The 15,672-nt window shown below is 37.8% G+C and overlaps 1 protein-coding gene across 4 annotated transcripts in view; it reads right to left on the bottom strand.

Annotated features, from left to right (window-relative positions):
* DPH5 (diphthamide biosynthesis 5) overlaps positions 1 to 15,373 on the bottom strand; it is a 38,753-nt gene extending 23,380 nt beyond the window's left edge. For 3 of the 4 annotated variants that reach the window (XR_005527094.1, XM_039224981.1, XM_039224983.1), the window contains exons 1-3: positions 15,236 to 15,365; positions 14,865 to 15,023; positions 6,533 to 6,657 (exon numbers count right to left, since the gene is read on the bottom strand). Coding sequence is in view for 3 of the 4 variants with exons in the window: in XM_039224981.1 (XP_039080912.1) it covers positions 6,533 to 6,657; positions 14,865 to 14,999 (260 nt within the window). In the remaining variant the exon portion in view is untranslated. Of the gene's footprint in view, positions 1 to 6,532; positions 6,658 to 14,864; positions 15,024 to 15,235 lie in introns of all 4 variants that reach the window. The other variant, XM_039224982.1, reaches the window with a different exon arrangement.
* Positions 15,374 to 15,672: the final 299 nt, after the last annotated feature.

Genomic DNA, 15,672 nt, shown 5'->3' with positions numbered 1-15,672 from the left:
ATACTATGAAGATTTAATGACCTGACAAAGTGATTTGATTTTGTGAAGCTGCCATAAAAGGGATTAAATGAGTCCCTCAGATTTCTCCTATGAAAAATTGGTATTTTATCATCATGATTACCCAAATTATATTGCTTCATGCAAAAGAAAAAATTGGTTTGAAACACAGGATTAAACCATTATATTGGACATTCCTTCTAGTTCAGAAATCATGAAAATGCTTATTTTGGTGATTGGAAAAGTGTATATGTAGCGTGTGTGTGTGTGTGTGTAGACAAATTATTACTATTTTTGGGCACATGGCTCTATCCAAAATTTTATGTGTGTATATACACACTTATGTATATGTATATATGATTAATTTATCTTAATAATGTTCTTACTACTTGGAATTGCTCTGAAAGCAATTTCAAAAGAGATTCAAGAGTTCTGATCAATGGAATCAACAAAATAAAGAACATAAAAGTGACCAATTTGACTATAAGACTAGGTATGTTTATTTTAAATTTTATTTTGTAATAACATTAGTTTGCAGATGCAGTACCACCACATTTGACAGTGCTATGGCTTGCGATCTGAAAGTTCACTAACATTTGTAATGATATGGTGAAAGTGATGTTCTCATAAACTACTGGAAGCATTATAAATTGGTACAGTCCTTTTAAGGAATAATTTGACAATATAATGCTTGAAAATATTCATGTTCAAAACTGTTGATTTTTTTTTTTTTTTTTGGTATTATAAACTGATTCTGGAGAAAAAAAAAATCCAAAATGTAGGGATGAGAGAATGGAAGGAGGGGAAAAGGGTCATATACATTAATCGATACATGGCAGCTTTACTTACATTGGAGAAATAAATGGACTAATGATAATAATGTTGACATTTATTGGATAGTTACTAGATGCCAAGCACATTCCACTGCATGGAATGGAGAAAAAAAATCAAATGACCTACATTAAACCAAATGGAAGACAAGTCAATAAAGATATGTTTTTATGTATGTGTATGCCATGAAGGAAAAGGCACACAAAATAAAAATTAAAAAAATTATGTGTTCATTGCCTACAAAATATATACAGCTACAAAGCATACTAAAATAAAGAATGGAATAACAAAACGGAATCATCATTAAAATTTGTTTAATCATGACCTAAATTCTTTACAGGGATAGAAAGCTTAAGACCGTCATCTCTCATGTGACTGGGTCAGATCTATCGATGCACAATTTTTTTTTTGTAGTTACTTACATTCTTTATGTGATTAACTTCCACATTCCTATCAATAACCTGGGTAAAAGGGAAAAGACGAGAACTATATCAAATGACTTAACTGACTTTCAGTTACCTTCTTCCAGAATTTAAGAGTGGATGATGGTGATGGCTGCACAACAGTGTGAATGTACTTAATGTCACTGAACTGCACACTGAAAAATGGTTAAAGTGGTTAATATTGTTAAATAAACTTTACTACAATTAAAAAATTAGAATAAAGAATCTGAGATTAAGTACTTCTCAAAGTTTTTATTCAGATAAGTGGAAAGAGGCTTAAAAATAATTTTTGCTGTTGTACATAATTTCAGTGCTTTGTTGCATTCTGTATTCCCTTTCAAGTTTATTCATTTAACACACACAAATCCTAATTGTTCAAGGCCCAATTAAAATGTACACATCCCCACCATCCCATCTACAATTACCATATCTCAACAGTAATCCAGTGAGTAAATGAAAAATAACTATGGTACAGTAATTATTACACAAATCTGAAGATTATACATGATTAGTCAGTAACATAGAGCAAATTAACTGGCTAGATGTTAAAAAAAAAAAGCAAAAAAACCCCCCAAAAAACGGCCCTCATTCCTGAATAAAATAATGGAGGGTTCACAGAAGATAAGGCACCTGAGCTGGGTCTTAAAGAATTTTACTGCATAGAAACTGGGGATAACTACAGTTGACACCATGGTATAGTGAATCTGAAAGTTAAGAGAGTAGATCCTAAGATTTCTCATCACAGGGAAAAAAAATAGTTTTTTTTTTCATTCTCTTTTTTGGATGTTATCTAAACTTAATGAGGTAATCAATTCACAATATACATTAGTCAAGTCATTTCACTGTTTACCTTTGACTTACACAGTACTGTATGTCAATAAATTAGGAATAAAAGAAACTGGCAAGAAAAGTCTATTTTAAGGAAAAAGCATGAGCAGCAAAGATGTGGTAGATAAATATTGCAAAAACACTCATGAAATGGCAAAACTGTACAATCTGACTCTAGCACAGTAAAAAAAAAAAAAAAAAAGAATAACCAAAGGAGTAAGTAGATAGACTGTTAAAAGATTTAGGCCATGAAGTCAACTTGAGTGACCACTGAAGGTTTTGGAGCAGGGTAGGAATAGCATCGAGGCACTCTCTCATGGCATCAATTTTCCATTTATGTGGAATTCTCCCTTCTACCCCCTAAGCCCCACAGACTCCTCCACAATTTCCACCTATTGAATTCTACCTAGACCCAGCTCAAACACCAACTCCTCCATAAAACCACCACAGAAGAACTCCAAACACCGTGCCTTTTAATTTACACTTCTATCCTCACCCTCGCCCCAATCTTTCAGCAGTATATCAGTGTCAACCACCCTTTCCTCTCTACAGTATTCTCTTTTCTTGGCTTCGGTGACAACACGCTCTCTTGGTTTTCTTCCTCCTCTGGCTCTTGACAGACCACGAAGTGCAAGTTTCCTAAGGCTTGATCCTAGGTCTTCCTTTCTTCCCCTTGCTCTTTCCTAAAGTGATTTCATCCATTTCTCTAGCTTCAAACACCATTATCTCTCCCTCTCTCCCCACCCCATATATATTCATGAATTCAAAAGCCACTACCCAAGATAACCCCTTCTCTCTTGAGCTCCAGCAGCAGATATCAAATTGCCTATGTGACATCTCAAATTTAAAACATTTCCAGAACCAATTCTTGTTTTCCCCAATTATTTTCCCTACAAGTTTTCATCATTTCAAGAACTGGCACCATCAAGTACTCAGTCATTAAAGCCCAAATTCTGGAAAACTTGCTTCTTTCCTTTTCCTCACCTACTATATAATACTGGCATTCTTCCTTCTAAATTTTTCCCAATTTGCCTTTTTCTCTCTTCTACCAGAGGCATCCTGCCTCCCTAAATCCACTCATGCAAGCACTTAGAATAATCATTTAAGAAAGTCAATCAGACTGTGATTCTTCCCTGCTTAAAATCCACCAAAAGTTTGCCAGAGTACTTCAAATAAAACCCCTACCCCCTCCAAGGCCTTACAAGATCTGGGTCCCACCTACTTCTTTAACTCCTTCTCACTCCCTATCCCCCACCCATTCCAGCCACTTTGGCCTTCCAAGTCCTTGAATACGTTCTTGCTATTCCTCTGCTTACAATGCTCTTCCCTTCTGCTATTCCTATCATTTTTCAGATACCTGTTTAAATATTACCTCAACAAAAAGGATTTTCCATATACCTTGCACAAATTAGCCTATATCCTGTTAGTCCTTATTTTTAATTCCTTGATAGGCCTATCAAAATTTTAAAGGTTATTTTTTCTTTCATTGATGTCAGCCTCCCCTACTAAAGTGTAAAGCCCGTGTTTTACCATCTAACATATATGCAGTATGTAGGAGTGCCTGTCATGAGACAGGTGTTCCAAAGATAATTGTTGAATGGAAAAAGTCAGTCCACGATATGCATCATCTTCCTTTGTGACCCCAGGCAAAATATCAAACTCTTTGCATTAATATTTAATTATCACACTATCTTGTGAGGGAAAACTAGGGAGATACAATTGTGAAGGACAGCCTACAAATCTAAAAGGTAGAGGTATATATTTATTAAAAAAATACATTGTGAGGCAATGTATGAAAACTCATATGAATATTTCAGCAGTTAGAAACAGATAGAACTTCTGATCAGGGTAATAAGAGACTGCATCACTGAGACTATCATGTCTGAGTTAAGCTTCAAAAGATGGCTGCACTTCTGACAATCAGAAATATACCAAAGGGTATTAGAGATGAAGGGAAGAGTTTGAACAGATGTATAGAATGAGAAAGCAAGATGATGGAGGAAGAGCAAACTGGTTGGCATGAGTGTGGCCCAACCAGTATAGCAGGGCCAGGATACTGGTAGAAGGGCAGGTTAGACAGTACCTTTCATCTCTGGCCAATGGAATGAGCTAGTATTTCTCACTCTGAGCTCAAATAAGATTTTCAAATTGTGGTTTCACAAATATACATTTGACTACAACATAGGTAATGAATTAAAAGTCTGTACCTGGACCAGACAAAAGCCTACTATATTAAACTAGGGAATAAAAAGATATAAAAATTTTGGTTAAAAAAAAAGAAAGGTCAAAAGCAGTGCTTCTCCATATAAGTGGATTAGGAGGAAGCTAACAGAGGACCATGAGGAAGAAGGGAAAAAATAGTTGGGGAGAGGGAGGGAGGCAAACCATGAGAGATTCTTGAATGCTGAGAACAAACTGAGGGCTGATGGGGGTGGGGGAGAGCAGAAGGGGAGTGATGGGCACGGAGTAAGGCACTTGTTGGGATGAGCACTGGGTGTTATATGGGAACCAACTTGACAATAAACTACTTAAGAAAAAAAAAAAAAGCAGTGCTTCTCAAACTAACTAGGAAAAGGCCAATACTTTAAGTTCTAAATGGTCATGGAACAATAGTTTTGTAATATGCAATCAAAATTAATGATTAGGAAAATAAAATAGAAAACATAAACTCCAAATTTTTATTAGGAGAGTCAGCAGAGATAAAATTACTTCTAAAAATTGCTATAAAATTTCTAAATGCTTACTCTGAATTTCTGCAGTTCTTATCACGGCCTAGGACATTTGTAGGCTAGCTCTGGTCTGTAACCCTCACGCTGAGCAGCACTGCTTTATTGGGCTTTGTCAGTGACTCGATGCCAGGAAAGTCAACAGTGACTCTGAGCCTGCTCTTCTTAGATGGCTGTGAGAATCGTGATACCCATCAAGTAAGAAAGCTTGGTGAGTTCAAAAGGGGTCATTATATGGAATTTTGGCAGGAGTCCAGTGCAATAATGAGAAAATCCTATGAGAGTTCCAAGACATTTTATATATAGAATTTTTCATCACTTTTACTATTTTGTGGCTGAAAAATAAATAAGGGAAGAACAGGTACTGCTAATTTGGAGGAAGACTTACTCTTACAGAAAACAATGTCAGAGGCTAAAACAAACTATTTGTCATTTTTAAATGTGTGAATGTACAATGTCATTTGCAACCAAATATAATAAAGAAACACAATCTCTGGCACACCATACTGAAGTAAATTATTTTTTTTGACAGACACATGCACATGTAACTCCATTCTTTTTGAAAAACATCCTTGGTGGTGAGTTCATAGTGATTTAATTGTCCTTATGTTCCTTAAATCTGTGACATAAATCTTGGGTCACCAGCTGGAGACAAAGAACTCCTCTGTTTAGCTTGACATTAGAGATTGATGATGCTTGACTAGACAAGTAGAAACCCATCTTTTTAGTAATGGGGAAAGAACAGAGCTCCCAAGGGATTTAAGAAATTGAAATCTGAGGCTTGACAGATTTTTAAATTCAAGGCAAGTAAAGTGACAATATTGTTAAATATGAAGTGATTAAGAAAGAAAAAGGCTAGGACAAAAGAATCAGAAGATGCTTGCAATTTACCTGCAAAATAAATGGTAGGTATAACTGTTGATAATGCAATATACTTATTAATAATGATAGACTAGCTAAGTCATTTGATGTCCTAAGTTATCTTCTAAAAGAATAGTAAAAGCAATGATACAAACTTTAGAAAAGACCCTTAATAACTAATGTAAAGTTACATATGATAACATCCTTATCAAGCAGATTTTCTTTTTTTTTTAATTTTTTTTAAATGTTTTATTTATTTCTAGGAGAGAGAAAGAGAGCATGAGCAGGGGAGGTCAGAGAGAGAGGGTGTCACAGACTCTGAAACAGGCTCCAGGCTTGAGCTGGCAGTCAGCACAGAGCCCGACGCGGTGCTCGAACCCACGAACCGCGAGATCATGACCTAAGCAAAAGTTGGACGCTTAACTGACTAAGCCACCCAGGCGCCCCCAAGCAGATTTTCTTCATTAATCTCACAGATAATGAAAGTTTATGAGCCTAGGTAAAGAGTCCTTTATTAGACAGTGGAAAGTAAAAGGTTTTAAGTAGAATAATTCTTACCAATTTTTAAGAAAAGCAAATAAATGGGGCGCCTGGGTGGCTTAGTCGGTTAAGCGTCCGACTTTCGCTTAGGTCATGATCTCGCGGTTCGTGGGTTCGAGCCCTGCGTCGGGCTCTGTGCTGACTGCCAGCTCAGAGCCTGGGGCCTGTTTCAGTCTGTGACTCCCTCTCTCTCTGACCCTCCCCTGTTCACGCTGTCTCTCTCTCTCTCTCCTAGAAATAAATAAAAAATAAATAAATAAATAAAAAGCAAATAAATTAAAATTCAAAATACCTGCTTTGACTTACCCAAATGGATCACCAACCACAAGGAATGCAACATCACAGATATCAGCATCTTTTAAGATATTATCTGCTTCTTGTTCCACTTCTTCTCTATCAGCAAGAATCAATTTTCTTCCATAAAACTCTTCCTACAGATTTAAGTCCAATATCAAAATGAGACAGCAGGTGACCATTTACACACACACACACATACACACACACACACACACACACACACACACATATCTTTGGGGCTGGTGCAAATTCTGGCAACTATCCAGACACAGATCATTGAATAGGACTCATTGGTGAGCTAGCACTCTACCACATGCTGCAATTAAACTCTTTGGGGCTATGTTAATATCCCAAGAGGAGGTAGACCTCCTAACATCTGAGACTTTCTGCATTTTAAATTTATCTCTAAATCTGAGTCTAAGAGACCAGGCAGAAGCTGTAGAATGAACAGCAAACTCATGTTTGCATGAGTCTTATTACACAAATATACTAATAAAGAATGAATATATTAAATATTACAAACATACATGGTAATTTGGGTTTTATTAAATTTTCCATAGGAAAACCTATAGGACACTGGCTAAAATAAAAGGTAACTTCAATGATAAATAAAAAGAAATTAAGATTTAGTCAATTACAGAACCAGCAAACATTCCTATATAATTGCAGGAAAGACTGACTGAAAACTGTATTTCCAGGGCGCCTGGGTTAATCAGTTGAATGTTAGACTCTTGGTTTTGGCTCGAGTCATGATCCTAGAATCACGGGATCAAGACCCACACAGGCTCTGCGCTGACCAGGAAGCCTGGTTAAGATTTTCTCTCTCTCCCTCTGTGCCTCTTCCCCACTCATTCTCTCTAAAATGAAAAATAATAATAATAAAACTACATTTCTTACTTCCTGCTAAAAACGCAGAGTTGCAGGGGAAACAAAATAATTCTAAGTATATATGAAGCCTCCACACAAACTGCTTTGTGAACCAATTCCCTTAAGTTCAACTCTAAAGAATAAACCCAGGAGGCTGACCTTACTGGGTGGCAGCCTGCATGTACAGAGAGAGAACTGGTGTGCCAGTGGTCATGTGGCAGTGGTTACAAACTATTATGCAAAGTCGTGAATCTTATTAACTGATTTCCTGTGAAGTAATATGTAATTCAAATATAGCAAAAGTGGATGCATAGACAAATGCTGTTTCGTACATGCTGAGAAGTTTGAGCTACAAGGACTGTCACAGAAGTTAAACATCACAAGGACTGCTGTAATAGAAGCGTTACCTGGGACTCAACAGCATTTGTCAAGCAAAAGAGTAAATGAACAAATGATTAAGCATTTGAAGATAAAGGCTGTAGTTCCAACTCTGATAATTATTTCCTAATACTTAACTAGAATCTGTTCTTGAAATGTGAAAAAAGAACATCTCTTCACAAGAGATGTTCGAGAATTTCCCAATGACAATGATGTTTTTACAGATAAAAACTGTTCTCTTTATTTTCATTTTCACTTTTATCATGTATGTTTTCTTAATCATTCATTTGTATACACCTTACTTTAATTTCATGTGCCCAGAAAACTTATCAGCGGTAGAACATTTATATTCACATATATCTAAGACATACTGTGATTACTGAAAACCGAAGGAAACGATTTTTTTCCTGAACTTCTAACATTTTTAAATTAATGTTTAAAATAACTAAAAAAATTAAAAAATCACATGCAACTAGCTTAACACTAGCAGTAATCCTAAATCCGATCCAGTATTTTATGACTAACCAACAGAAAACCCCACTCTCTTCAAGACTTCCATCATGTATCCCTCCATATTTTCACTTCCTAAGAAACACTTCCCTAATTTAAACACAATGTTTATTTAAAAAAAAAAAGTATCCACACATGCATACCTGTGTACATATACCCTCAAACACTCCAGTATAACCAAACAGCTGATGCTCTTTTTAAAAAATATAAAAAAGGGAAGAGATAGAAAAAGTAGTAAGAAACTGATATTATTTTTTTTTACCTACTCAGTTATTTATTCACTCACTCAAAGAATATCTCTCATACACAACCTCCAAGCCAAACTCTATGCTTGATGTTGGCAAACAGTGGTGAATAAGACATATATAGGCCTGTCTCGTCGCTTATAATGTCTAGTAGGGATTATATAGCTCCTAAGTGCTATAGGAGCATGGAATCTATTAAGAGTCATGGAAGGGGCGGTGGTGGAGGGGGAGCAATAATATTTTAACAAATAATTTTAAATTTATATATTATCAAATAACTCATAAGCTAATTTGTATACAATATCAGCCCTCATCTCCTCCATGAAAATGAAGGTAAAACTCAAAAAATTCATTCTTGCTTTAAGTTGGCAGGTTTTGTATAAGGGGGAGAAGGTAAAAGCTCAAAATTAAAATTACTTTTGGGTATTTCTGGAAGGATACATGAGAAATTAGTAATAACTGCCTGTACGAAGGGGAACAGGTATAGAAATCTTTCAATGTATATACCACTTAGTATCTTTTATTTTTTTAAATATTTTTATTTATTTCTAGGAGAGAGAGAGAGAGAGAGAGCGTGAGCAGAGGAGGGTCAGAGACAGAGGGAGACACAGACTCTGAAACAGGCTCCAGGCTCTGAGCTGGCAGTCAGCACAGAGCCCGACGCGGGGCTCGAACCCACGAACCGCGAGATCATGACCTAAGTGAAAGTCGGACGCTTAACGGACTAAGCCACCCAGGTGCCCCTATCTTTTATTTTTTTATGTTTTTTTTTAATGTTTTTATTTATTTCTGAGAGAGAGACACACACACACACAGTGTGAGCAGGGGAGGGTCAGAGAGAAAGGGAGACACAGAATCTGAAATAGGCTCCAGGCTCTGAGCTGGCTGTCAGCACAGAGCCCCGTGCGGGGCTCGAACCTACGAACTGTGAGATCATGACCTGAGCCGAAGTTGGGCGTTTAACCAACTGAGCCACCCAGGCGCCCACACTTAGTATCTTTTAAATTCTTTTTTAATTTTTTATTTATTTGAGAGAGACAGAGACAGAGAAAGAGACAGAGAGAGAGAGAATATCCTAAGCAGGCTCCATGCTTTCAGCACGGAGCCCTACATGGGGCTCGATCATACAAATCATGAGATCATGAGCTGAGCCCAAATCAAGAGCTGGACACTTAACTGACTGAGTCACCCAGGTGTCCCTAGTATCTTTTGAATTTTATGCCATATAATGTATTACCTAGTCAAAAAAATAGAAAAGTAGGGCCAGAAGTAGGATACAAAAACAAACAAGAAGACAAAATCTTAAAGCACGCGTGCACACACACACACACACACCATATCATTTAAAGAAAGAAAATACAAATAGGGCTTACAAAAGGGACTGAAAAAAATGGAAAAGTACAAATAAAACCACAAGAAAGTCATGTCTTAAAAGCCAGTTCAAGGAGTGAGCAAGTACGTCAAAAGAAGTAAAACAGTTAAGAATTGAAAACTATCTTCTGGCATTCTCAGCTATCAAATAGTTATTCAACAAACAGATATATCTCAGAGGAATGGTAGTTAGCTCCAGGAGTAGGAGATATGAGTGAAGTAGGGACAATAAAGGTATGCTACTTTTTCAAAAACTTTGGATAAAGAAGAGATAGGATTATAACTATGGAGAAAAGATGTTTAAAAGGGGAGGGTTTTGGGGCATCTGGGTGGCTCAGTCGGTTGAGTGTATGACTTTGACTCAGGTCATGATCTCACGGTTCATGAGTTCAAGTCCCACATCAGGCTGTGCTGACAGCTTGGAGCCTGGAGCCTGTTTCAGATACTGTGTCTCCCTCTCTCTGCCCCTCCCCGACTTGCACTCTTTCTCTCTCTCAAAAATGAGCATTAAAAAAAAAAAAAAATTAAAGGGGAGAGTTTTCAGAAGGGACAATACCTGAATATGGTTTCAGGTTCAGGGGAGAAGCATATTAAGATAGACCAAACATAAAGAAGAAAGAATGACTGATGGGAGTAAAGTTTCAGGGGAAGGAAGAGGAAGAAGTCTGAAAAACAACAACAACAACAACAACAACATATGTACTTAGTCTTGAATGGGAAGAGAACTTTTCTTTCTTTCTTTCCTTTCTTTCCTTTCCTTCCTTCCCTTCCTTCCTTCCTTTCCTTCCTTCCTTTGTTTTTTTTGAGAGAGATGCAAGCAGAGGGGCAGAGAGAGAGGGAGAGAGAGAATCCCAAGCAGGCTCCATGCTGACAGCACAGAGCCTGATGCAGGGCTCAATCCCAAACTGTGAGATCATGACCCAAGCCAAAACGAAGAGCTGGACATTACTGACTGAGCCACTCAGACACCCCTAACAAGTCATTTTCAAAGACTGGAGGAAAGACAGGTTCAGATTTAGGGCAAGGACAGAGGGGAAATTAATGAAGGTCATAGCTGGTTGCCTCATCTTTCTCAGTGGGAAGTCCTTTACTGTCTTCTCATCTGTCCCTCCAATATCATTCCACAGCCATCAGATAGGAAGACAGGACGTGAAGTGTGCTGGTACCCAGTTGAAGTAGATTAGGAAGAAAGGAGACAGAACACATATACCAGAAAAATACGAGTTATTTGAGTGATGCCCAAGAACAAGTATAGCAAATTATTATGCTTGTCTCCTTCATGCCTATGCTCCCAATTATTTTTTTCTTCAGTAAAGAATGCTATGCTCTTTCTCTTCCCTTTACCAAATCTTATCTATAATAACTGTCTCCTTCTCTTCCCTTTGCCAAGTCTTATCTATAATAACAGTATTTATAGTACATTTACATTAGGATCATTCTGGGGTCAGACATAGTTCTAAGAACTTATGCATATGAATTCATTCAATCTTCATTACAATCTAGGAGATAGTCCCTATTTTTAACCTTGTTTTAGAGATAAGAAAAAGACTACAGAAAAGGGATTGTCCAAAGTCACAGAACCCGGGATGATGACAAAACATCACATGTATTACAAATAAGTCATAGACAGGCAGAGCTTAGTGATCTCTTCTGCTTTTTGCAGGGTAGCTAGAGTCCCAAAGTTAGCCCCCTCTGGCCTTAACTGCTTTCTCTATTTACCCTGCAGAGCTGTGCAAATATTGCCATTTTCATTCTACATCATGAAAACAAAAAGATTAGGATGCATTATTTTTAGACACAGCTTAAATTCCAACTATTCTGTAGTATTCCTTGACCACCATGGACTGAAGTGATTTTTCTTTTTTATGTTTGTTTATTTTTGAGAGAGTGTGAGCAGGGGAGGGACAGAGAGAGAGGAAGCCAAAGGACCCAAAGCAGGCTCTGCTCTGACAGGAGAGAGTCTGATGTGGAGCTCAAATTCACAAACCAGGAGACCTGAGCTGAAGTCGGACACTTAACCAAACTGAGCCACCCAGGTGCCCCATGAAGTTATCTTCTTTCTAATACGGATTTCAATTAGAATAAATAACTAGCAATTATTTACTACTTGAGGCAGCTTCTCCTAATTCATGAAAACAAGCACTGGCTTAAGTAAGATCACCTAAGTTCTTCCCAGCGATGTAATTTTATAGTTTCTTCCTTCACTGTGGTCATGAATTGTTACTTAAATCTTCCATTATTATTTAAGTTTTCCTGGGTATAACACAAATAAATCATGAACCACTAGACAACAAAGATCATACTTTTTACTTCTTTGTATAAGACACTATAGGTGTATTACACCAAATTGGCATAGAACATCATAATTTATTCACAGGAAGTGCCTAAAGAAATTTGAAGTGTTTATACCAAAACTAAAACTCTTTCCTGGATTCACTGTCTCTAATTAACTTTTGAATAATACAGAACATATAAACAATACTAGCTTTTTGGCAATTTGAAAACAATAGCTTTCAATGTAAGAACAGATAAGTTTCAAATTTCTTTAGTAAAATCTACGTATGCCTTTTTACTTTGTGTAATTACTGATTTAAAAAAAAGCACATGTTCACTGCAGAAAATTGATTTTTCCAATCTTTTTTTCCCCATTGTGTAATAATTATCCAGTAACTGAGACTGGGTTGTATATGCAGGTGTGAGCACATGTCAAAAATTTTTAAAAATCAATTTGTTTAAAGAAAAGGTAGAAATGAAACAAAAAGGAAGTCACTGAAGAGAAAGTGGCTCTGATATTTCACTGGGCAATATAAGGCATGAATTTATTTTTATACCTTAAGTTATTCTAGAAAAGAGTCACTAAAGGTGGTTGATGTCGCACAGAAAGTTGCTCAGGGAAAAACATGAACTAAGGACTTGGAGAAGGTCATGAAGAACCGACCAATGAAATTTCTAATACGAAGATTCAAAACTGACCATTTTGCTCGAACTCTACCTTTCTCTGAATTCTTACTATTCTGTGAAGCTAGGATCTATTCCTGAATATACAGAGACACTGTATGGTATGAAGGTGAAGAGTGGTGGTTCTCAACTCAGGACTGCCTTGGCTCCTATTCTGGCTATATCGCTCATTGTCTGTATGACCTTGGACAGGTTTCTTTGTGCCTGTAAATTGTGAACAGTTAAGTGTAGAGTAATAATCCTGTTCCACCTGTAAAGCACTTAGAAAAGCACATAGTAAGTACTCTATAAATATTAGCACTTACTATTGTAGAAGAATGGATATTCTAGCATCTTAATAAAGTACACATAATTCACCTGTAGGTGAGGTTGGGCCCAGCCCCAATTCTACATTTTTGGGAAAAGAATACTTGAAAAAATTACAGCAAACAACATTACCATTTAGTTAGCACTTAAAATGTACAAAACACTTTCAAATAGATATTTTTATGTTGTTTTTTAATGTTTATTTATTTATTTTGAGAGAGAAAGAGCTCAAGCAGAGAGAAACAGATAAAGGAGAGAGAATCCTAAGCAGGCTCTGTACTGACCGTGCACAGACACTGAGACAGAGTCCTGATGCGGGGCTCGATCTCACAAACCGTGAGATCATAATCTGAGCGGAAATCAAGAGTCAGACGCTTCACCAACTGGGCCACCCTCAAATACATCATCTTAATAAAGCCTCCAATTGGTTATTATCTTTATTTTCACAAATGAAGTAACTGAGGTTTAGAGAAATCTAGAAATGTGTGCATCAACTACCACTTCTGAACACTTTTGTGATAGGCACTAGGTTAAGAACCTATGAGGTGGGCATTTTAATCCCCATTTCACAAAGTAAAAAACTAAAGTTAAAGGACTTGTCCCAGGTTATAAGGTAACAAGTAACAGAGAAGATTTAAAGTCAGGTCCAAACTTTCCTCTAAGCCAAATCCTGACAGCTTATCCTAAAAAATGTTGATATGTTTGTTATCTGTCTCTACTTTCTTAGATGAATTTAAGCCCATTCTAGCTTTCCTTAATCACTGATAAGAGTGAATATTTATTATCTTGAGCTTAGACACTTTGGTTCCATTCTAACAAATCAGAGTCAACAAATCAAAGCTGGTCATTACACGCAACTTTCGTATCAATACCAATTCAAATAGCAGTCCTTAATTCCTTAAGATTTTAAAGCAAGAGACCAGAATTCTCAGCTGTGAATCTGAGAGGGCATTAGACCTGAAATTCTCTAGGTTATTTTTTTGTTTAGAAGCCTTGAGCGACCAGACAATTCTAAAATCCTCTCCCTCCTCCTAGAACATGACCAACACTCCATTGGTCTTAATTTACATTCCACTTGGAGTTTGACAATGAACATGAACTACTTAACCCCTCCTCCAAAATGTACTGAGCCCTTAACAAGAGCCAGCTAAATGCATGATAAATGAACAAATCCTAAGGTTATTAAGTCCCAGGCTTATTCAATATACACAAGAGTATGTGTCTAAGCCTTACAGGGAGTCTTTTTAAAAGGTAAGACGTCTCTGGATAGAATACAGACAGAAAGGCGATTACCATTCCCTATGGAAATACTTCAAAGGGAGAAGCTTTCAGCTTGGTTTCTGAATATATAACCAACTCATTAACGCTATGCCTGTACCTCATTAGCACTCAACTCAGAAAAAAATTGACTATCTCATGAAATAAGGGATTTTGATAACTATCCCCAGGAGTGTAAAGTAACTTTCCTTTCCTATTTACTGGAGAAAGCCACCAAATTAGACTTGTAAAGTAAGACAAAGCACCCTTTCATTTTCCAAGTCACTTGGTTGTTGTATTATTTCCATTCTTGTATTCTTTAGATCCTTAATGAGCGGGGGATGTGTTTTAAAAGGTTTCAACAAGCAGACTGAAAATTACGCCCAGCTTAGTGTAATGAAAATCGGCTGTTAGCTTTCTTCCCCGGGACTGGAACCTTAAGCACCTACCAGGACTTCCTTCCCTACGGTCAGGATGGAGGTATAGGCTTCCAGATACACTCGACTGCAGCGTCTAACAACTTCCAGGCCCTTGACTGTAATGTCCTTGGCATCGCCCAGGCCCAGGCCGATCAGGTAAAGCATTTCAAAGTCCAGGGGGAAGGGAGGCTGCAGGACGAAGTGAACAAGAAAAACAAGTGTCAGCTACACCGAGGATACCTAAAATCTAGTGATGAACATGAAAATGAAAACCAAAATAGTACGAGGAGAGAAGGCAAGTCACGAGCGGGGTCTTGAGAACCTTACTCTACTCTTCTTAAAGAAGGATTGGAATGAGTGTTTTTAAACAACCCTGCCCCGCTCTTTCTCGTTACACTAACCTGGGAGCACACAATTGCCCTTGAGAGAATTGCAGCTGGGTCCCCAAATTGCTAAAAGCAGCCTTTCCGAAAAGATAGGTACCTAAAGCGACGATTCGCACACAGCTAACATGCACGCCGCTGGCCTCACCTACGGTGCCGCAAAACGCCAGCGCTTTTACTGCACTTTACGACTAGCTGGAGGGGCGGGCAAGCCGGCGTCTGCGGGTGGGGTGGGAGAGATCTGCTGGCTAGACCAGAAGTGAGCCTCCGGCTGCTGGGGTGGGGAAGCGAAAGGTCAGTCGGTCGGGGCAGTCTGTCCAGAGCTCCCAGCATGGCCTCTGGGAAAGGACGAGGAGCACCCGCGATCCCCCTAGCCAGTGGCTTTACACATCCCCAACCTAGGACAGGGTAAGTGCAGGAGCTCTACGCCTGGGAGGAGCTGGACTCGAGATTGG

The sequence above is a fragment of the Hyaena hyaena genome, unplaced genomic scaffold (genome assembly GCF_003009895.1).
Source record: "Hyaena hyaena isolate Hyena2069 unplaced genomic scaffold, ASM300989v1 scaffold_1835, whole genome shotgun sequence".
NCBI classification, from domain to species: Eukaryota; Metazoa; Chordata; class Mammalia; order Carnivora; family Hyaenidae; genus Hyaena; species Hyaena hyaena.
The sequence above is the reverse complement of the archived record's forward strand: the minus strand, read 5'-3'. Positions and strand labels throughout refer to the sequence as shown.